Below are 24,388 nucleotides of genomic sequence, written 5' to 3'. Positions count from 1 at the left end.
TTGGGCTTAAATCCTACTTGTCACATGTGCATCTTTGAACAAGTAAATTATTTAACCTCCTTGAATCTCAGTATTTTCATAAACTGGAGAGATGAATCATTACCTTGGAGAGATTAAATAAATGAATACATATAAAGCACTAGCCTAGGGCCCGACAAGCATAAATTGTCATTGTTCAGGTTATGGAGTTTATAATTGATAATCATGGTATGGTAAGCATTGTGTGACAAAGAAGCAGAAAGATACAAGTCCTTGAAGTCTGACTTGCAGGAAACTACTGGGGCTTAGAATATGGCACATTGTGGATTTTGCTTCTGCTTGGCATCTATGTATCTGTATCTGTATCTACACACACACACACACACACCCACACACACACACACACACACACACACACACACGCATTTAGATATACTAAAAATAAAGACGCAGACAACAGTCCAGAAGAAAAAAAAGAACTAGTGACTGTCATAAGCACATGCCCATAAGTAACACGGGAGGTGCTGAAATGAATTTCTGCGAATGCAGGCGACCACCCTTCCATACCCAATGAGTAGTCCTGTGAGGAAGTGGCAAATCCAGTGTGGGTGGGCTGTGTCTAAAGGTAAGGAAGCCTGGCTGTATACTGGGAGAGAGAAGTGTGGCCTGTGACAGGGGATTCTGCTGAAACCCTGGGCTGAACTGGGAGGCAGTTCCTAGAGTTATCGCAGCCACTCCAACATTTCTCTCAGAGTCGGACGCAGGTAGGACTTCGCTGCATGTCCTTTATTTTGTCCTACCTCAGTTTGAGGTTTGGTGCTCGACCAGGGTCCGCATAGTTAGCTGCTCTTAATCATTGTTATTTAAAATTGTGACCTTCTGAAATGTGTGTCTAGACATGTGTCACAGAGAAGCAATGAATCATGTCTAGGTAGCTCACTGCTTTAGAGCAGTGTTTCATGACCTAAAGTTCCTGTGTCTTAAGGAGACACAGGGTTGATAAGAGTGGAACTGGGAAGCTCTGATAAGTCATTTGCAACATTGCAATAAAATTGACACATCTGCCTCCATTTTTCCCCTTCGAAGCTAAAAATAGTAGTTTACCAACATGTACCTGGATTGAAAAGCTTATGTAAACTGGATCTTGATTTTATGAGGCTACTGGATCATTTTCCAAAGACACATTTGACTAATTCAGTAAAACTGGTTCCTTCTTACCAAGATGTGTTGTATTAAGTATGAATTGCCTTGCTTTCAGCTGTGGAGTAGTAGACACCACCCACACCTTGTTTATAACCACTTGGCATAGATCACTGTGACCCATGCTTGACTGTGAACAAGCAACTTCTTACCACCTCCTCTTCTACTTCAATAAGGGAATAGTTTCCAAGGCTGAGACATCACTTTAAGAGGGGAGGTTTCTGGGCAAAGCCAAGATATGAAAACCCCATCCACCCATAGCCCCGGGCAGGCTTTGCCCAGTGATAAATGAATTCATTTAACAGTTCATGTGACTACGTAACACCATAGGCACAACTACTTATTAATGACTTTTATCCTGTAGCAGAATTCTTCCGATTTTCCTCTTTTTTATTTATTTCACATATTGCTCACCCTTCTGCAATTACTGATGTTCCTTCATAATTTTTTATAACTGTATATGTCATCATGAGCCTTCAGTGAAAGATGAAAACTACTACACTCAAAAATATGAGAAAAGATTTGCTCGAGAATGAAAGTCTAAATTTTCATGCTGGTTTTTCTCATTAGAAGGGAAAACAAAAATAGAAATTCTGATCAAGTCCTGAGATGATAAATATCTGTGGAGATCAATAAGTTTCATTTAGAGAACTATTAATTGCAACTTGCTACAGTTGTATCTCAACAGTCGTATTTGGTGTTATTAATTCTACAGGGGGAGCATAAAATATCTAAAAATACACTGAGGTAGTCAACTCACTGTTTCTAACTTTTGTCCCAAGACCATCTTAAAGGAAGTGTTGTATGTGTCCAGTGCTTTACTCCAAGTGGCCAAACAAGTGGGCCTTGGAGGAGTTCCTGGAGCCTAGGCCAGACATGGTATGGAAATGGGACAGACTGCACTGAGCCAGGGGATCCTGAAGACTGCTCAGGTTATGGCCAGATTTGGGGAGACATGGGCCCAGGGGCAGAAGTCTGGCTAGGATGGGTCTACCCACAGGTTTAGGACCATTAGGCCACACCACTGGGCAGGAGTGCATTAGTCCATTTTTCTTGCTTATAACCGAAGCTGAAACTGTGTAATGTATAAAGGAACAAAATTTATTTCTTACAGTTTGGAGGTTGGAAAGTCCAAAGTCCAGGGAACACATCTGGTGAGGGCCTTTTTCTACAGCAATGCAGAGTATCACATGGGGAGAATGAGCTGAACAAAAGACAGCTAAGCTTCGCGCTTGCTCTCCTTATAAAGCCATCAGAACCATGCCCATCACTCCATGAATGGATCGATCAGTTTACAAGGGCACAGTCCTCATAATCTAATCACCTCTTAAAGGCCCCACCTTTCAAGTACAGCAATTGGATTTCCCAACCTCTTAACACTGTTACAATGGAGATCAAGTTTCCAATACATGAACTTTTGGGGGACACATTTGACCCATAGCAAGGAGCTTCCAGCACCACCACACTGGGCGGGTCTGCATTAGGATAAACCAGAATCATAATGCAGAAGAAGACTTTGAATCCATAGAAACTGTCTATGATGTCCAGATGAGGGCCCCCTCCTTTCTGCAGAGGTAAATGCCTTCAGGGCAAAAAAACCAATGACTGAACCACAGCTAATATTTGGAGAACCCAGAATCTCTAGGTATATTTAAAAATAATCATTATTAATGTAAATTTTATTAGGCATCCTTATAAGCATTATCTTTTGTCATACTCATTATCTTTATTTAATAGCTTGTATATAAAAAAAGTTCATTCTTATTGTATACAATTTAGAAGATGCAGAAAAGCACAAGGAAGAAAATTTAAAAACCCCATGTTCACATTTTTATAACCTACAGATAATCACTTTTATATTTTTGCTTAATTTTTCCTGTTTTTTTTTAAGGTCTACATAACGAAATTAGGAATATACTAATTGTTGGTAGATAAAAAATATACAAAATTTGCCTAAGTTCCGACTTGGGGGAGAGTCCCAGGGGGGGAAAAAAAGAAAGAGAAAAAATATGTAGGTATTTGGTTCATGGTGTTATCCTACTGCATTAATATAGAATCATCCCTGTACAACCACAGGGTAAATCTCTTTTGGAGATCATTGATATATTGGGTAGGACTGCTACTTCAGGATGGTTGATACCTTATCCAGCATCATGGGGACCCCTTGACCAGACAAAATGGGATTAAGAAAATTTTTTAAAAAATGTTAAATATGTTATTTTTTTCAGGGCAAAGCCAGCTAAACTCATGACTGTAGGATGAGATTAAGGAAGGCCTAATCAAGAGAACATAACTGAGATTACCAGAGGTGGGGTGGGGTAAGGGAGAAACTGGTAAAGGGCCATGAAACATGATTACATTATATATTGTTGAATATACTAATTATCCTGATTTGAGTATCATGTATTGCACAACTCTGTACCCCACAGATATGTACAATCAATTACGTTACAATAAAAAAAATCTTTTTTTTTTTTTAAAGGAGAGCCTAATCAGTGGTTTGGGGATGCTGGGCCTGGGGTGTACATCCACATGCCGTTCAGGTAGACTAAAACCTCCAACTCAAAACTGAACCTTCCTAATCTTTGAGCATAATCCCTGGGAGTAAGATCAACTGGTTGGTGGCACTCATGCTGGAGGACAAACTGCTCTGTCTTCGCATCCAAAACACTTTCTTACCAGCAGCATATTTGTCCAGAATCTCTGGCACAGGGAAGTTCAGGCAGGCCTCATCACCCCAGGAAGGTGGTATTCCTGCTCCCATTTTAGAGGGGAAGAAACTGAGGCCAACAGAGATTAACAAACTTGCCCAAAGTTCCATAGCTAGTAAGTGAATTGAAATCTTTGACTCCAAAGCCCATCTCTTGAGATTAGCTAGCTTTTAACCAAATCTCCTGGACACAGCTAGACTTCATCTCTCAGTCTCTCTTGCAGTTGCGTGTGACCGTGTGACAGAGTCCTGACCAGTGGAACATGGGCAGAAGTAATTAATGGCATTTCCTGGTTTGGCCCAGGGAAACTGTTCACACACACCACTCCATATTTTCTCTTCCTCTGTGTGATGGCTACATGTCAGTGCTCAAGGAGACCTTGAAAGCCACATGCTGAGGATGGCAGAGACTGTGTCAGCCCGGATCCCTGAAAGACTGCATGGAGCAGAGCACCTTTCCCTGCCACCAACTTCCCCTCACTCAGATCTATTGGACTTTATATAGGGCAAAATAATTAGCAAGTATCATTACCTTAAGGGAATCACATGGCAAGTAAGTGACAGAACTGGGACATGGAGCCAATTCTCTGTGATGCCATAAACCTGTGCTCTTTTCACTATACCAGTCTGCCTCATTCTGCAGTGAACTAAACTCAGAAATTATATCCCTCCACATAGCTTGCTTTTAAAACAAAAGCTACCCAAGGATGCCCTAATTTAGACATTTTTCTCTCTGTTAATCTCTACACCACAAAAACACAGCCAATTATACTGTGTTAGTTGACTCCTGCTGCCTTTCACAATTTATATTGATTTTCAGGGTGGTAATAACCAAGCAGAAGAGTCTGTGGCTGAGCACGTGTGCACCACCTCCTGCCTGAGCCATCTCCTGCTGTGCCTCCGTTTTGTAAACACTGGCCCTGGACTGAAGTTCCAGACTTAGACTTCTGCGACTCATCCTGCTGCCAATGGAAGCCCTTCTTCATCTGTCTTCACCTACTTAAGCAACAACTGGCCTCTTCTCTCTGTAGCCACCTTGTTCTTTCCATGTTGCCTGTGTGTGTTCTACCACCTTGCTCACACTGTATTTATGACCTGGTCCTACTCATACTTTGAGATGTAACTCAGATCCTCCCTCCTCCAAGAATCTTTTTCTGATGACTCCTGTCCACACTGATGTGCCACTTTTTTAATATGTAAGATCCGCATTGAACATGTTGACATTTGATGCTGTTGTGTCTTGTTTTACTCTTCCTTGCTTTGTATATTAAGCTTTATCTTCCCTTTTAGATTTAAGCTTTCTCAAGGACACGAAGTGCAACGTGTACAACTTGGTAACCAGCATAACACCTGACTTAGTGTCTTGCAAATAAAAGATGCTCAATAATTTGTTTTTGAATAACTCAAGGAATTAAGTAATGGCAACTTCTTTTGTTTCTTCTCCAGTGACTAAAACAATCCACAATACAGTTTTTTAAACAATTGTTTAATTGTTTGGGGCCCTCATGGTTTGGGGCCCTCCCTGAGGCATTTTTGCCATGATTTTGAAACATGGTCTGATATAGTTTGGATATGTTTGTCTTCCTAACCTTTGTCCCCCCAAAGCTCATGTTGAAATCTGATCCTCAGTGTGGCAGTGTTGGGAGCTATTTGGGTCATGGGGGTGGATCCCTCATGAATAGATTAATGCCCTCCCTGTGGAGGGGGGTGGTAGTGAGTGAGATCTCAGTCTATTAGTTCCCATGAGAGCTGGTTGTTTAAAGTACCCCGGCACATCCTCTCCTTCTCACCGTGTGATCTCCCTGTACCCACCAGCTGCCTGCCATGAGTGGAAGAGCCAGTACCAAGGCAGTTGTCCCAGAATTGTGAGCCAAATAAACCTCTTTTCTTTATAAGTTACACCGTCTCAGGTATTCTGTTATATCAATGCAAAAACGGACTAATGCACGGTCCAAATTGGCCTAGAGTGACTGACAAGGTTCTCAAGCTTGAGCTTGCTGGGCCCCACTCCCAGAGTTTCTGACCCAAGCAAATACATTTCTAACAGGTAATGCTGCTGCTGCTGGTCCAGTAATCACATTGTGAGAACCACCGATCTGCTAGGTCATGCCACTCCCCTGTTCCCACCACACTGACCCCATCTCCCCCCTTGCTTACCCTGACTACCTTGTTGCTCAAACATGGGCTTTTGCACCTTTTGTGCCCTCAGCTCCCATGTACTTGTTCCCTCATCTCCCTTAGGTCGTTCCTCATATTGAGGTCAGATTTTCCCACCCAGTCCACTCAGGCTCACCCTCACAGACACACCCCCAAAATAAGGCTTTATCAGTTTCTTGGCATTCCTTAATCTAGTCAAGTTGGCACCTAAAATTAACCATCACACCCCCCGCCACATGCTCACACACACACTCCCTATCACGTTCCTTTCCTGCCATGTTTTTCTCCATAGCGTTTATCCCCGTCTGACACATTAGATGGTTACGTATTTGTTTCCTCCCTACCCACTCCCCCACCACAGTACAAGATTCCTGAGGGCAGGGATTCCCATCTGTTTTACTCATTCCTGTAACCCAGAGATTAGAACAGTGTTTGCCACATAACATGCACTCAAAAAATAGTTGATCTTTTAATCGGATGACTGCAGGGACTGCAACCCGATCTGTTTTCAGACCGAAAACAATAAAGTCTAACCTGCTGCTGAAGCAAATTAGGAACGATTACCTCAGTCTTCACACTGCCCGGAGGCAAGAGTGAAGCAGCTGAGGAAGACACCAGAAACCCTGTGGGCTCTGGCCGGGTGGATGAAATATCTGCAATGCTGCTTCCAGCTCTGAAACTCTAGGCTTTTGTCTCCCCTTAGGTCTACATGCCATGCGAAGGGAAGTCTTAGGACACTAGGACCTGTGAGCAGCTCAGTTCTGGGTTGTGAGCTGACCTTTTTCTCCTGAGCATTTTTACCCTTTGGCTGTTGTCAATAACTTCACCACAACAAAGGTAGTAAAATTCTATTGAGAAAACATATGTTTCCAGTCAAATCTACAACCCCACAGTTGTGCTGCCTTTTTGGTTTTGTGTGAGGCAAAGTTCTTTTTCCTGGTGCTAACTGGTACCAAACCCAACATTTGCATTGCCTGGGAAGTCAGCCCATCCCAGAGCTTCTCAAACCAGTTCAGATAGCGGAACATCTAGAAATCTTGCTTTTCTTTGTTGACTTTGACATATTGAGATTTTAACATATACATATAATGACATACAAAATTTGGGACTAAATCATAAACCTTCTCATACATCGATTCCAGTGGAAGAAACAGTAGTGCATGCTGAATTAAAAAAAAAAAAATTATGGCAGAGAAACTTAAAATTGAGGAAATTTGATCTTATAGTTTGATTTATTTTCTGCAAACTGAGAAGCACTGGCCCATCAACTGTATTTCAGAGCATAGGGTGGAAAAAGTTTACCATAGAGGGATTGGTCGTTTAATACCTACTAGCTGTAAGACCTTGGGTGGATTGTTTAACCTCTCCTGCTTCAGTTTCACGAACTATAAAATGGGAATGATCATGATAGCACCTAATTTCTAGCATTGTTGAAAAGCCCAGGGAAGGTGACACAGATAAAACTCTTCAAGTGGGTGAAGGCACCTAACAAGGTCTTGACCAATGTTGGCTGTTACTATTCACCTCTCAAGGCCAGGGTCAGGTGCACTTAGGAATGTGTTAGCTCAGGCAAGAAGAGAGATAAAAAGAAAAAAGAAAAAAAGCATTTTGAGAAAAATGGAAAGATTAACAATAAGAAGGAACAGAAATAGGTATGGGTAGCACAAAGCCATGTGTGTTTCTGACTTGGTTTTCTGTTGATTTTAACCTTTAAAAAAGTCTTTAATATCTACTTACACAGAGCTTCATGTGGTGGGCAGAGCCTGAGGTTATTGACTGGTCAGGCCAGGGTACAAGGGTCACCTACATACTTAGAGTTTTGACCAAAAGGCAGGTGTTCTTTTAGGTGATCTGTTTCCAGGAAACTCTGGGGCTGGATCAGGAACATTAGGGGCCTGCAACCTAAGCATTTTCCGAGAGTAATCTTTTCAACTGAGGGGGAAAGTTTAAAGTATTTTTTTTGTTTGTTTTTTTTGTTTTGTTTTATTATGTTTTTAAGTAACTTATCAAAATAAGGGGCTGTAAAAAGAAAAGTTGGGCATAGCCAGAATGAATCACAGTGCACTTGCTGGGCCCCCTCTGTTCAGTCCTGCTCTTCCTTCCAAGGTGAATCAGCACTTTCCAAAATCCTCAGAGTGTTTCCAAAATCCCAAGTACACTTCCTGTTTGGGATTGTTCCTTTGAGTATGTTCAACCTTTTCTGGGATGTCACTGAACTGTGCTTAGGCTGGCCTTCTGGGCATTGACCTTTAAGCAAATAGATAATGTTTTTGAAAAAGCTTGAATTCTGTTCAGTGCTTTAGAATGAGGAAAACTGAAGTTGGACAAGGTTGTAAAACCCTTTGATTCTCCACAGTGGAGTCCATTGTTTCTTCTGGCTTCCTCAAGTTCACATTCTCAGGTAGGTGACATACTTATCTACATTTGAGGACTATGTTCTGCAAGTCCATTCCCTCTAAGCCTCGCTTTGTGGGGCGCTGTTTCTGATTTACCAAGGCTGGACTCTTGTGCAATAAACGGTACTATAGTGCTTGGATAGAAACTTGCTGAATGCATGAAAGATTTCATAATTTTATATACAGTGCAGATGACTCTTGATTGCTGTGTCGTTTATAGCAATACTAATTTACGCATCAATTCTCTTGAGAATGTGTATGTGCGGTGTACGTGGGTGTACGGTGCAAATTGGTGAACAGATTGAATGATTTGCTCAAAGTGAAAATGTGAGCTTTTTTTTTTTAACTTGGCTATATGAAAGCACAATTCTGTTTGACTTACAATCACCAATCCTGCCCCGGAAAACTGGTTTAATACAGAAGTACACTGACATTATCTTTTATCCAACACCTTACTCATTTCTTCATTCTCCCAGTTTTTGAAAATGTAGATTCTAAAAAGTATGAGTTCTGGATACATGTTTAGAGGGGCAAATGTTGGTTTCTAGAATTTAATTTCAGCTTTTACATTTCCCAAGCCAGTAGAAATCACATGTTGCTGATGACTTGAACACAGAGATCAAATATCTTTTCTGTGGGCAACCGTACCTCACCACTAACCCCCAGTGTTACTGTTTATACTCCTCTCCCAAACCAGACTGTAAGCCCCTTGAATAATTTGTGTGTCCTAGTTTCAAGAGTAATGGCGACAGACACTTGTCGACGAATGCTGGAAGCGAATTAGGAAGTAATACACGGAAAAAAACCCTGCCTATTTCGTAGTTTTAAAAGACACTACAATTATTGAAAAGTGCCTCAGTTCCATTGCAGGAACCAAGTACTGGAGTTATGTTTTGATTTGTGAAGATGAAGAATTATGCATTTAGAGACAAAGAATAGCTGTGGTGCTCAACTTTGGCATTAAATTCAATTTCCTTATTTTATTTTATTTTATTTATTTTTTCCAGAACAATTAGCATATTCAGCATTACACAATGTAATCATTTTTTGTGGCCCTTTACCAATTTCTCACTAGCCCCCTTCCCTCTCTCCCTTTTCCACCTGTAGTAGCCTCAGTTCTCTTCTCTCCTTTTGAAAGTTCAATTAATTATTGTGACTATGGTATCTTTCTTTTTTCTTCATTTGTTAATTTTTTTTTAGCTTCCACTTATGAGAGAGGACATGTAGTATTTCTCTATCTGTACCTGGCTTATTTCACGATATGGTAACAGTCTCTCTCTATCTCTCTCTCTTTTTTTTTTTTTTGGTGGCTACCCAGTATGGGGCCCCAAACCCTTGACCTTGGTGTTACCAAACACTGCTCTCTAACCAGCTGAGCTAACCAGCCAGCTCTATTTTCTTCATAAACAATTCTTCAGTTTTCCACCTCAATCGTGACTCTGTGAAGAGAGGACACATATGTCCAGTGAGCATCACTGTGTATTTCTTTCCCTTCTCCATAAGCCATAGCCCTTGGGCCTAAAGGGTCCCATTTTATTCTATCCCTGGTCAATGTCTCCCACACTGTTGACACATACCATCAACCCACAACGGACTTGTCTGTAAGGTAATGCTTTTCTATTTTTTCTTGTTTTGCTTCTTAGCATAAATTAATATTTCTTTCCTCCTCAAATGATCTTTGAGAGAAAGAAATCATTTGTTGGGTTTGATAATAACGAAGGTGTCCTACCCACATCCTTACGAGTCAGCATGAAAGACGTTTTAAATGTTTTTTTTTTTCAAATGGAAAATTGTGGTTTAGAAAGTGACTTCCAAATTGAAGAGGTGCGGAGCGGTTCTACTTTGTTCTCTGACCAGCTTAGTGAAGGGGAGTTTGTGGTGCTGGTGGCCTTGAAGGTTTTTAGCAGAGGAAAAGACCTCACAAGGGAAAAGCTACAGAGGGACCCTTGCATCACCAGAACATCTGCAGTATGATGTGGGGTGGGGGGAAGCCCTGGCCCATTCCCCTCACTCTCCCCCAGTCCCTCAGTGGCTTTAGTAGGGCACTTAGATCCTACTTACTATCTTGGCCTGGATGTGTAAAAACCTCTTCCTCCTGAATTTAGTCTAGACAAGATCGACATGTTTCAAAAGCAGTATTTGGGAGAAAATTAAATAGAGAGCATGACAAATCTCCCCAGAGAAAGTGCAAAACCTAGGACACTGACAGATTCGAGACGTCACCTCCTAAGTGACCAGAGCCTGGGCACCAGTGGCTTGCCTGCTGCACCTGTCATGGCTGGGATGACCGCTCTGGCCACCTGAGGCCCGGTGGCTCTGGGAGTGAGAAAAGCTGCACACGCTGCTGGCCTCGGCAAGCCTGGGAGCTCCACCGCTGGTCTGCTGGGATTTCTGTCCTTCTCAAACCATTTTCCTTGTCTCTGGGTGTGGGCTCCCACACCCCAAGCCTTATGAAAGACATTTTACTTTAAGGTATAAATTTGGTCATATTCTTCTTTTGCCTAAGAGAAGGCAGCTCCTCTGCTGCCGGTGCAGGGGATGCCCATGCTTCCTCTTTACTCGCAGCCATCCTGCTTGTCACTGCTTGGGTATCATCCGTCTTCCCTGCCGCACTGTAAGCTCCATGAGGGCGGATCTGGTTGGAGGGCTGGTGCTCCATGCAGTTTTTAGGTTGGTAAATCACATCCTCGAAGCTTCTTAAGCTTCAGGCTGTCCTGAATGGACCTCACAGTACAGGGGTCAGCCTTTTCTGTAAAAGGCTAGGTAGTAAACATTTGAGGCATTGGGGAGAGGCAGAGCCATACGATCTCTCTCACAGTTACTCAACTTTGTCATTGCAGCACAGAAGTAGCCAAAGGCAATGAATGGGCACGACTGTGCTCCAGTGAAACTGCAGTTACAAAAATAGGTGGTGTGCCAGACGCCCCTCCTGCTGTAATATCCTTTGGGCAGAAGGATTTCAGCTCCTGAGAGATATTTTCTCAGTCCTTACTCATTTCTTTTTCTTTTCTTTTTTTTGGTCAATTCTCCTGCAATACCAATTGTCAGTTGCTAGTGTTGGGGGAAGGTCAGCCCATTCATCTGTTGCTCCAGGCTGATTATATCCACCGAGTCACAGCCGCAGCAGCCTTAGTGTAAGGGCAGTGGTGGGCACTGACATTTTGTACTCGCAGGATCTTTGATTTGCTCCTGGCATGGCTTGTAGAACCCTGTATCTCCTCCAGTTCTGACAACCTCATGCCCCTGTGGTACTGCTCATTCAGTCCCCTTTCTGAGGTCTGCCAGTGTCCCAGGTTCCCTCAGGTGACCCATCCAGATGCTGCTTTCTGTCACCTGCCAATCTCCTCCCCAGCAGTCGTCTTGCAGAATGCTGTTGCTAATGTTCTAAGAGAAAAAAAAAAGAAGAAGAAAACCCTTTGATATGTCTACCAGTAATGGTCAGGAGACTGACCTCTAAGGTGCATTTCCGTGTTGATAAGATTACACATTTTATCAAAAGAAAACTTCAACCCTGGATAAAGAGAAGCACATATAGTATGCAGGTTATAGGCCACATATCATGTAGCAGAGAGGGACACTGGTGTTGGCATGGGCAATTAAGAATTCTTGGGAGATTCCATTAGGTTGCTGATGTCTGCCAACCAGTGCTTAGAAATCTCAATTTCTTACTTTTAATTCCTGTATTCCTTTAAGTTTATTGGGAGACAGATTTTTCTGGAAGACCTCGAAAATTCTCAAACTGTTCCCACAGACATTTGTGGGGAGGTTAAAATAATTTAATGTGTTAAAGTGCAGAATGAAAATGAAATAGCATTGAACCTTATTTTCAATGATGAGCTCTCATGTTGATTAAAGTAAAATTTTGTTACTGCAAATTGTTAAACCCTCATTAAAACTTCCTGCCACATGTGAAAGCCAGATCAAATTGTTAGCTGAGGTGCTAACAAAGTATTATAGCTGAGAGAGTAGAATTAGATGATATTAAATCTGCTGTATTGATGAGGAAAAATAATGTGACAAAACACCATATCACTCTTAAATCGTAGATAGTACCAGGCAAGGAGGAGACACACTCTCAAGACCCTGTAAAAAAAGCTATTGATAACTGAAATCTAGATTCTCACTGCGTTTCCAGGGTTTCTGAGACTAGTGGTGATATTCTCCAGCATCTGCTATATGAGGTTCCCAGGACCTCATCTAATAGAAAGGGAATTAGCTAGTGGGAGAAAATATGGTCATTATAGATCAGAGTTTCATTCTATATTAATAATGATACAAGCAATTAATCTAACATCCAATTCTGAAACATTACCTTTTCTGGAAAATATCACAAGCAAAGCCTTTATTTATTCTTTCTAGTAATTTTGTTTTTTCATTGCACTTTCTCAAACTTAGTGTTATAAAATTCCCAGTGCCATTGTGGGTGCATGAAAATAATCAACATTTTTAGAATAATGGTCTTCAAAGTGATCACTGCCATTTCTGAGCTGCACAGAGATAAAGGCATTTCTTCTATTTCTGACTGAGCAATCGATGCATGCCCTGGAGAATATATATCTTTTGAAGTAAAGCTCCTTGGTTTGTCAAAAGACAACAGTGGACAACCAAAGTTCAGAGGGATGCACGTGATGCTGAGAAAGAAAACAATCAAAAGAACAGCCTCTGACATCCTGTGGCTGGCCTGGCACTTGCAGCTAAGCCATGTTATTCTCTTACTGGAAATAAACAATCTCACTGAATGCCATCCCCAGACAAAGTTACTCTGAGACAATGCAAGGCCCGTCCATAATTGTGTCTAAGCACAGGCAAAATCAGGGTCACTGTACAACCCACCAAATATGAAGCATCTTATTGCCCCAGCTTTCTAATAGCATCCAATCTAGAGCAAACCCCCATTTCGTTAGACTCTTCCTCAAGTCACCTAACTAAAGTCCAAGTCTCATAGTAGGTTCTTTCTAACACCCTCGTGCTGAGATGCCCCATGGTCCCCCACAGTGTGTACTCCCTTTTGGTGCAATGAGTAATAAGCCCAGATAGCTTAACACAGGTGTGTTTCTGGTGGTCTTTGGCAGAAGGGCATTGACAATTCTATGGGCATAGAGGCCCATGCTTGGATACATTTTTGTCTTTGTGAATGTTGCTTTTTAATAGTAAATTAGAGGTCCCAAAAATCATTTGTAAGGACATTCAGAAAGAAGCAAAATGTAAGCAAACAAAGCCTAATGCATGGACTTGCTGAGGGGACAGAGAAGCAAAGTAGAGAGTTGGTTGGTGGATCAGTATTCTCCTGCTTAACAGAGGGTAGGTTACTAATAACGACCCCAGAAAGGTGGGCAGGCGGGGATTCTGTCTCTAAGCTTGCAGGGCAAAGGGAACGTTAGCTGCCTTCTCTGTTTGTACCAGCTGCTGTACAGACACAGTCTTGTTTAATTTTCATACCAATCTTGCGAGATGGATTTTACCACCATCACCACCACTTCCTGACATGAAAGAGGCTGAAATCAGGACCTAGAGAGAGGTTAAAAAATATATCCTGCTTTATAGAGTGAAGCAACAGGCAGCATCAGGATCTGTGAGACTCCAAAGTTCATGGGTAGGATACGACCCTACTGGCCTCTGGATGCTACTAAATATTTGCACACCAGTGCAAGGAAACCTTTTAAAATGAAGAGCCAAGCCAGGAAAAAAAATCACTGGAGATTAAATTTTAAAAATGTCTTATTTTAAAATTAGAAAATGCAATATCACAACGATGTTAAACATTGTTTTGTTTTCTTGTTATTAAAGAGTCTCTTTGCTTTTGAAAAAAAAGTTTTGGTTAAAACTTCAAAAATTACGCAACCAGTAAATGTTACAGTCTCTGGATGTAATACTGCTCTGGTGAAGAAATTTTGTTGTTGAATAAAAGAGTTTTGAATCTGGTTCTTTTAGTATATTTTAAAAATTGACCTTATAAACTGCTTAATTAAATAATGTTCTCACCCTGTTTCTTAATATTTTATTTATTTTTAAAAGTTTGTGTAGATCATGTTGATAATATGTATCCTTGATATGGTGTAACAGGAAGGGTACATTATTTCTTCCTCTTCAAAATGTATACCCCCTGAGAAAAACATCAGACAAATCCCAATTAAGGTACGTTTTACAAAATAACTAATCAATACTTCTCAAAACTGTCAAGGTAATGAAGAACAAGGAAAGTATGAGAAATTGTTACAGCCAAGAGCTGCTTAAGGAGACACTATGACTTAATATAATCTGGTAAATTTGGTATCCTAGATGGGATACTGGAACAGAAAAAGGTATTAGGTGAAAACAAGGGAATTAACAAAATGATACACTTTAGTTAATAGTAATGCATCAATATTGGTTCACTAATTGTAATGTACCATGCTAATGTAAGATGTTAATAACTGGGTGTGGGGTACATGGGAAATCTGTACTATCATCACAATTTTTCTGTACATCTAAAATTGCCCTAAATTTTTTTTTAATTAAAAGTGATTCTACCAGGGTTTGTCAAAAAAAATTATTTTTGTTTTGAAATATCTTAAAACCACAGAGAAAAACAGAGGAAAATGTAATAAACACTGAGTTACCCCCCTCTAACTTTATCATATCTTAACATTACGCCATATTTGCTGAAACTCTTTGTTTTTTAAGAAATTAAAATACACAGATACAGCTCAAGGCCCCTCTGAACCCTCCCCAGTCTCATCTTACTTCTTTCCTGTAGAGGTAACCACTATCTTTAATTCAGGGATTATTACTTTCAGGCAAGTCTTTATATTTCTACAGCATACCTATGTATTCATGAACATTATAAGTCTTGAACTGCAGGCATAACATTTTATATAAATGGGATGATACAGTATCATTCTGAAACTTTCTCTCTTGTTTGGTTAAATTTATGTTTGTTGAGATTTATCCATGTCAATTCACTGATTTTAATGGCTGGATAGTATTTCATTGAATGTCTATTCCATAGGTTATCAAGTCATTCTCTTGTTCATTTGTATTTTCTTTAACATTTTAGTTTCAAAACAATGCTGCAGTAAACATGCTTCCACATAGCTCTGCATGCATCTTATGAATTTGAATTGTGGCTTTTCACTTGTTAACTTGTGCTCTGTGACTTACTCTATTCATACATCAGAGCAGTTATCTGGAAAACAGGGGTAGTACTAGTACCCATCTCAGGCAGTTGTGAGGATTGAAGGGACAACATATATAAAGCATTGCACACATATCTTATTTTACAGGCTTACTGAAAAAATGGAATTAGAACATAATAGGAATCTTTCCATGACCTTTTCGAAGACCCCTCATGTATATGTGTACTTATACATACATTGCACACACATATATATCACCTCCACGTGTGTGCATTTCATCATAAGAAATAACTCCCCAGGCAATGATGGGAGCAGTTTCCTCAGGGTCTTCTCAGCAGTGCAGGAGCACCGTTAGTCCCTGGTGCCAAGCAGAGAGGTGGCTTCTAATCCCCTATTTGGTGTGGGGCACTGATATCCTTCAGGAGCTAACCTCTCACACCACTGTCTGCATCCAGACTCAAGTGAAAATGCTTCTGTGCCCTGCTTACACTTTTGTGCTTCTTTTCCATTTCTGGTTCATGGAGATACTTATTTTTATTTATTTGAGTCTGACTGTATCTTTTTTAAACAACAACAACAACAACAACAACAACAACAAAACATGTTATCCATCATTGCTATATATTTGAAGCAGAAAAAGTTAGTGAAGCATAAACTATGCTAAGCCTGAAGTCTATGTCCTGGAATTCTAATCCTGCATCTTTTATAAACTGATTTTTCCACTGTGAATAAGACTAACCATAACTCTGCAGACATTTGCATTTTGTTCAGAAAATGTTCCTCCTCTGTCACCTTGGTCCAAGCTTGGGGCTGCATTTACAAAGGTTCAGTCAAGGCTACCCAACAGCATTTGGGTGTTATTTGTCAACTACACTGATTCAACAATGTCACCAGTTGGTTTGCCCTTCTTTTGGTTTTTATGTTTGCTTATTAAAAATAAAGACTGCACAGATAAGCAGAAAGAACAAATAAAAAACAGCCACCCATCCACTAACTAGAGAAAGCCATCACCAATGGTTTGGGTTTACCTTTCCTAATAATTAGCCTCGTTCATGGAGTTATTAACCAACGAAAAATCTGCTTTTGTTTGAGATTGATTAGTGAAGGTTATTTTTTGAACCAAATTACTCTTTCACTTGTCTACTTTTGTTAACAAGAGAGAAGAGATGATAATTGCAATGATTTATTTTATTTTATAGGGTTGTTGTCTGCAGATTGCAATTACCATGTCTGATGCAGTAATTCTTCGCAGTGTTAAGAAGTATGGAGAGGAGAACCATGGTTTTGAGTCGGATGGATCACGTAAGTGACCTTTTCTCTCCCTGTCTCTTATACAAGGAGAGGTGACAATAAAAGTGGGACAAGCTAGCGAAGTTTCAAGGAGCAGAAAACGATCAGCAACAATATGTAGAACTGTTGTTGGGTGTGTCTTATACATGACCGTGTGGTTCTCCCTAGAATCCATGTAACATAACATCTGAAAGTGCCAGGTAAGAACCCACAAAGTGCGGATGAATGAAAGCATCTCTCATAAACACCTAGGTAGAGTAGGGTTGTTCCAGCAGTGGCTATTATCATTAACTTTATTCCTCTATAGCTGTTATTGATCACAGTAGTGACAGAGCCATCATTTAGTGACTGCTGGTCCCTGAGAGGAGCTGTGCTAAGTCTCTGCTGGCCAGAATGAGACCATGTGAAAGGGGCACTTGTGCCTGGCATGCCGTGAGCACAGATGATTCTAAGCTATTGTTAATTTTCAGTCCTATGATTTTACATTTTACAGGTGAAGAAACTGAGAATTGGATAAATTTTTTTAAACTTGGTAAAGGTCACACAAGAAATAATTCATGGAGCCATAATTCTAATCCAGTTCTGTCTGATTCCCAAGCCTAAAATATCATCCTCTATCTACACTACGATGCCTTTTTATTCTTACTTAAATGAAAACGCCAGGGGAACCAGGATGTGCTGTCCTGTAGGTGACAAAGCACCTTAGATTTTCTTTCACCCATGATCCCGAGCTCTTACTTTCACCTCCTCCCCTACATCTGCTCTGACCTGTGCTGGAGAAAGTAGTATGTGTCTCAACCCTACAGCTTCTACTAGTGCGGATGTCTCAATGACATCTTAATGTCTAGCTCATTTGTGGTTTATATTTTAAATAGATCAATTTTGATGCTTCTAAAGAACCGAACAATAACTTTATTTTATTTTATAGTTAAAAAATCAGATTTTCTTCAGCTAATTTAGAAATGTTGGCCTCCATTTGAGATTCAGAAAATACAAATATTTCATGTCCTGGGGAAAAGTCCAGAAATGTAGTCAAGTCCTGAATCTGAAAGTGTCTTTTTGTGTACTGTAATACACAGATAGTGAGAGAGAGAAAGAGCATGAAAAGTAAAGAGAAAAGGCAAATAATAATTTTATAATGTTCCACGAGTAAAAGTAATGGATAGAAATATTTTTCTAGAGCAAACTTGTTAATGACTATGTTGCATTTGTCATTATCATTGACTGCTTTATGCATTATTTTTTATCCTGACAGATAATAATGATAAATCAAGGTAAGTGACTGATTTCAGCAATGCAACATCTTTTCTAGAATAACTCCATAATATTCCTGTAAAAGGCACAAAGTAGAGGATATTTTCATATACATTGAACTTTCTAGAAAATGGTCACATAACCCATTTTTTTTCACTTTAAAACTTTATTATAATTTGGTTTAAAAAGTCTTTTGTAATATTCCTTCTGGATTAGGTCCAAATCTCCCCTGAATGTTCAGGAATGCCAAAAAATTCCTGACCTAAGTCAGCAGAGGAAAAGGTAGACAATAAGTTTGATTTCATGAGTACGGGGCGGTTCATGAACCCCAAATTCTTCCCAGAAGCAAGCAGTAGAAACCTAAAGTTTAATTATTAGATATTTCTTTTTAGCTTAAGAATTTAAATTCTCATATTAAACAAATGACAGCTAATCACACTTTAGCATGAAGGCAGGATTACACGGGGCCTAATTTGGAAGACAGAGGAAAGGCACAAGGTGAGTTCCAGAAATGGAGGTGGTGCAATGGGAGGGGTTTTAGACATTTAAGAAATTTTAAGTGATTCATGGCAGAAGGAGGCTGTGGTAGTGGCAAGATTAGATTTGGGCTAAGAGTGGCAGCATCAGCCTGGGTCTCTAAGAACCATGCTTTTCTCACTGAATGGGAAAGAGAAAATGGGTGTGGACATAGATGAATTAGTAGGAGGTTGAATGAGTTCTTTCATTTTTAGAGGAGGTGAATATAGAATGAGATTACAGTAAAGTTTGACAAAGCTGATGAGGGAAATGGGTGCAATCTATAGAGGAATGAAGCTCATTGTGGCGGGTTGAGCTGGAAAGCACACATTCATTCATTCATTCATTCATTCATCTCACAAATATTAACTGAGTGCCTATTAGTTGCTGAGGGTACAGAAAAGAACAAATTAGACAAAAATCTCTGCCCTTGAGGAGCTTACACTATAGTGAGGGAGATACAGTAAACACCATAAATAAATAAAATGTATGGCATGATAATCTATCATTTCTTCCTAAGAAGAAAAAGTAAACATAACAATAGAGCTACGAACTGGTGTATGTGTGGGGGAAGAGGGAGTTGAAAGTTTAGAGACTTTGGCCAGGGAAGACCCTGTTGACAAGGTGACCCAAGGGAAGGTCTAAAGGAGGTGAGGGAGATGTCCACGTGGGTATCTGAAGGAGGAGGAGAGGGAACAGGAAGTGCCAACACCCAGAGGTGGGAACAATGTGGCACAGACCAAGGTCAGCATGAGGCCAGGTGACCGAAGCGTTCAGAACTGGAATGGAGTAGGAAGAGGACACAAGGTCACAAAGCTAACAGGTCAGACCGTGGGGGCCTTGGACGATGTCTCAGAAAGGCCTTGTGATTCTGCTCTGGGTTGGAAAGGAAGCTCGAGGGCAGCAGAGTGACAGACACCCCTGCATTGGTACTGGGTCACTTGGTGGTAAGCTTGTCCCCAGCAGGCCCTGCAGCCCAGCTTAAGGAGAAGAGGGGCAAACAGCTGGATGGAGGCAGAGATGGAGTTTACAAGGGTAGATTTGGGGAAAAGGACTGAGGATGATGGTGAAAGTGTGGCTCGAATGCTGGGCAGCGGGACCTGGGGAAGGAAGCAAAATCTCTATGGGGTTTAGTGATGGAAGGAAATGGAGGATTTAAGGGACTGCAGGTGTCATTGAGGCTGACAAATACATAGGTGTGGAAGGAGGAAGGAAGTGAGAAAACAAGATGCATGGGCTGTCACAGAGGTCTGTATGCCAGCCAGTAGTTCCTGGTGACAGCAAGGTCCAGGGTGTATCTGCGGAATGGGTGACTCAGGGGAAGAGATCATTGGAGTTGAAGGGGTCAAGAGCAGGTTAAGCATGATCTTATGAGAAATGAAATAATGAGAAGTACTAAGGAAATATAATTTCATGGGAAGTATTTTCCATCATATCAGCACTATTTACTGTAGCTGTAAATTTTAAAGTGTGAGAAGGAAGCTTTAAAATTAGCAAATCCAACCACTTCAACTTGCCCATGAAGAAATGTAGGCGTGAATAGGTTGAAGGTTATGGCTGAGGGCCAATGGTTATTTGTTGGTATAACTGGGAATACAGAGAACTTTTTAGATTTTCTTCATACCTCTCAGAAAAACCTCAGTGAATCTCTACTGAACATGAGATATAGCTATTCGGAAATCTCCAGAAGAGGTAAATCTAAAAGAATAAAAGCTTATCTTTAATATACTGGGTTTGGCCAGAATTTCCCAGCCAGTGGGGACTTTCTTTCTCACTAAAGAATGACTCATGAAATCACCACCTAAGGAGAATTTCTCATTGTTTTGGAAGGGAAGGTCTTTATTTTTTATTTTTTTTCTTTTTTAAATTTTATTTTGTCTATATACAATGTGGTTGATTATTGTGGCCCATTACCGAAACCTCCCTCCCTCCTCCTTCTCCCTCCTCCCACCCAACAATGACCTTTCTGTTTGCTTGTCATGTCAGAAGGGAAGGTCTTTAAATCCCTGTTTCTCTCCCCAGGTTACAAGATGAGAAAAAAGGTGACAGCCCTCCGGTTGGCTTCTTTCAATTGGTAATAAAACTGCTGACTTGTGGCATCGGCTTTGCAACTGTGAATTGCCTAGATATGGAGGAAGTGTTAAATCATTAGTCATATTGGCAGGTTTTAACTACAGTGATCCCTTTTTCAGTCATAAGCTTTGCACATGTGATAACATGCTGAATAACAATTAGAAATATGTTGCTGATTAAACACAAAAATCCTAATAGATCAGAAATATGTCCTGGAAATAATCAACAGGCCCATAATTGTCATCTTTGTAAGGAAAATTATCACAGTAATCACATCGTATGTATTTAGAAGTTCGGTAGTATATGAATTTACCCCAAATTTGCACAGAGTGGAGGCGTTTCTAGGCACAGATAGGCTCTCTTCATTGTCAATAACAGTTCTGGGAACTGATTTTTTTTTCTTTGTGTGTGTGTGTGTGTGTGTGTGTGTATTTTCTTTTCTGGTGGCTGGCCAGTACTGGGATCTGAATCCTTGACCTTGGTGTTATCAGTACCATGCTCTAACCAACTGATCTAACCCACCAGCCCATGGGTGCCAATTTTTGCCATTGCTGAATGCCCTACACAGTTGTCTACTTGGTAGTGGCATCCATGATGGTGATTGCTCTCCCCTTAAGTTGTGACTAACTAGCTAAAAACTAGAATCAGCTCCTGAGGTAAAGAGACTGAATTCAGAGTTGAGGAAAGAAATAATATCATCTAACAATGTAAATCTAATGTTTTCGATCATTGATGTGCAGTTTACTTCAATATAATTAGTGGGACCTCTACTTCTCAATTAAGATGGTTCCCATAAAATTTGGTGTTGAGTGCTACGTATCAGAATAATATAACTAAAATTAAATAGTCCTCCTACCACTCCTGCTTTTTACCCATTGATGATCTCTGAACCCTTTGTTTTTCAAGTTTCGGTTTTCTTCATCGACTGACATTTGGCTGATGTTTGTGGGAAGTTTATGCGCATGTGTCCATGGAGTGGCCCTGCCAGGCGTGCTGTTCATTTTCGGCTCAATGACAGATGTTTTTGTTGACTATGACACTGAATTACAAGAACTCAATACTCCAGGAAAAGCATGTGTAAATAACACCATAGTATGGATCAACAGCTCCCTCAACCAGAACATGACAAATGGAACTCTTTGTGGGTAGGTTGCTATTTTTTTTTCTCTTTTTACTTTTTTTGCTCATTTCTTAAATTGTAATTCAAATTGTGTAAAGGGGACTTTATTGGCTGAACTAGAGTAGTGTCTAACACAGACAGAACAGAAACATAAATTTACCCCTATTTCTAGAAACAACACTGCTTTTCCATCTTACCAGGTTCTAAAATTATAATAGAAACAGAATTGGTAGTCAAATTCTCATCAAATACATTGCCAGAATTTATAGGCTTGAGCACGATACTACCAATACTTACTGCCACTAGGGAGGTGACCCATGAGTTTCACTTGAGTCTCATATCCAAGAATTCCTCCCCCCAGCCCTCCCACTAACTCCCTTCCACTCCTGAGCTTTGCAGCTGGGGCTGATGACCCACTTGATTCTAAGTCTTCTCTCTTTAATGCAAATTACTTGGAGTAGGGACTCTGGTCTCAGTCAGTACTTGAGTTTCTTTTCTTTTCTTTTTTTTTTTTTTTTTGTAGCTGGTTGTATGAGTATCTGAACCTGTGATCTTGGGGTTATAAGGCTAAGCTCTAACCAACTGAGCTAACTGGCCAGCCAAGTACTTAAATTTCTATAGAAGAGTGTTGTGGTGCTGTGAACTGAAGGCAGTCATGCAGACAGAGCCAGAACTTAGACAGGTACAGTCACTTATGCTACTGTTCTCCTTGGGATAAGCCCGACAGGCTACCTTGTCATCAGTGAGTCCGTAGCGTACTCAAGGCTGACTCACTCTCATAGCATGGACTTTGCTGCCTGTCTCACGCTGCCTCAGGTTCAGAACAAGCTCATTTGCACGTATGAACCCTCACGCTCAGGCTTGAGAATCAAGGGCAGGACACATCCTGACTAGAAAGACACTTGGAATGACTCCCTCAGCTGAATTTATATTTTTCACCTTCATTTTTGAAATTTTCTACTGTTTGTTACCAGACTTTGAATAAAGTCCTTCTAAATCACTGACACTCTTCCATAATGTTATCTACTCTTAAGATCTTTCATTCATTCACTCATTCAATCAGAAATTTTCTGAAGACCAGCTTTGTACCAGGAACTTGTGGAAGCATCAGGGTCACAGTTATCTTGAGAGTCATGGTCCTCATCTTTGTGGATCTTAGGTCTAGTCAGTCAGACCATCATTCAATCAATGATCATTCAAATAAATATGCAGTCACAAACTGATAGATGGGAAAGCACAGGATAACATACAATGTGCAGGATTACCCTTTAAAAATCAGCAAACCTACTCATTAGAAATATATTTCCCAATGTCTAAATATGTATGTTTCTTTTCTAAACTTGGAATTTTTTTTCATCTGAAAGGCTCTGAGCAGTTTGTAAAAAAGAGAGATTGACTTTAACGACAGTGTTTAAGTCCTTCATTTATGTTGAAGGACAGAAATGAACTGGTTTTTGCAGAGTTAATCACTCTCCCCTCCTGGGGAAAAATGCATTTAGACTTATGATGTAAATTAACCCAAACCATTAATGATGCTCATGAAAATAACTTTTTCAAGGGAAAAGTCCTGTAAGTATATGCCTTAAAAATTGGAAACAAATGTAAGAGGGGCCAAAATTTGAGGCACACCCATGATACAAAGTGCTCGTAAATATTTGTTAGGTGAATGAAAGAATGAATCTGCCTCTAATGTTGGCATCACAGGCATTCAATAGAAAGGAATTCTCTATGGCCACCCAGTACCCACTCCATTCATTCTTATGGGGGCATAGGCCTGAAGGTGAGCACATAGTGCACACTGGGTGCTTCCAGAAGTCCATGGGCTTTGGCTGAATTCACATGGAAAATGAACATTTACAAACATGTAAATGAACATTTGTCCTGTTCTTTTTTTTTTTTTTTTTTAAACTTCATATAAATATCTGAAATTGTACAGACCACACCTTTCTAGGCCATTGCTTTACCAGGAACTCTGTGATGAGTTAAATACTTTGTGAGTTATTATGGTCACTGACATGAATACTATTTGTTTTACTTCTGAGTAACATGTTTGTTTAGCTTTTATGTGGTAAGATCACTGTGAAATGGATTTGAGTGGGAGAGAGGAGAAGAGGACATTTTCCTACTTATGAGTATCATATGCCTCCAAAGTTACCCAACCTTTCTGCAAGTTTCTTTTCCTGGAAAAAGTATATCATTAAAGATATAATTTCTCCACCTATTAATAACAGATGTATTAGTCTTGGAATATACAAGACAATTCAGTAATTTTAGCAACATAATCATGCATGTGTAATGGTAGGAGCTGGTTTTACTCTTTTCTTATATTGATTTCTACATATCAAATGTAATCTGTTGAATGGAATTTTTAAGCTACAGCTTCCAAATGGCTCTCAGTGAATAACACTGATAAGGATTCGAGAACACCAGGCCTTCTGCTCAGAATAGTCAAGCAGTAAGGTAAAAGAATGAAAGTGGATAACAGCATGGGAAGTTAAAATACCACCATGCTATTTCCTTTTATCTAATTCAAGTGTAAACACTCAAACGGAAGCCACAAAGTCTTTTTAATTTAATC

General features: G+C 40.2%; 1 protein-coding gene across 3 annotated transcripts in view; it reads left to right on the top strand.

Annotated features, from left to right (window-relative positions):
• Positions 1 to 16,783: 16,783 nt before the first annotated feature.
• The window catches only part of ABCB11 (ATP binding cassette subfamily B member 11), a 76,294-nt gene continuing 68,689 nt past the window's right edge, over positions 16,784 to 24,388 (top strand). For all 3 annotated transcript variants that reach the window (XM_063110941.1, XM_063110932.1, XM_063110922.1), the window contains exons 1-4: positions 16,784 to 16,859; positions 18,103 to 18,121; positions 20,640 to 20,691; positions 21,597 to 21,835. In XM_063110941.1, coding sequence (XP_062967011.1) covers positions 16,784 to 16,859; positions 18,103 to 18,121; positions 20,640 to 20,691; positions 21,597 to 21,835 — 386 coding nt within the window. The remainder of the gene's footprint in view (positions 16,860 to 18,102; positions 18,122 to 20,639; positions 20,692 to 21,596; positions 21,836 to 24,388) is intronic.

Source organism: Cynocephalus volans, chromosome 1, assembly GCF_027409185.1.
Source record: "Cynocephalus volans isolate mCynVol1 chromosome 1, mCynVol1.pri, whole genome shotgun sequence".
NCBI lineage: Eukaryota > Metazoa > Chordata > Mammalia > Dermoptera > Cynocephalidae > Cynocephalus > Cynocephalus volans.
Note: the sequence above shows the minus strand (reverse complement) of the source record. Positions and strands in the feature narration are given on the sequence as shown.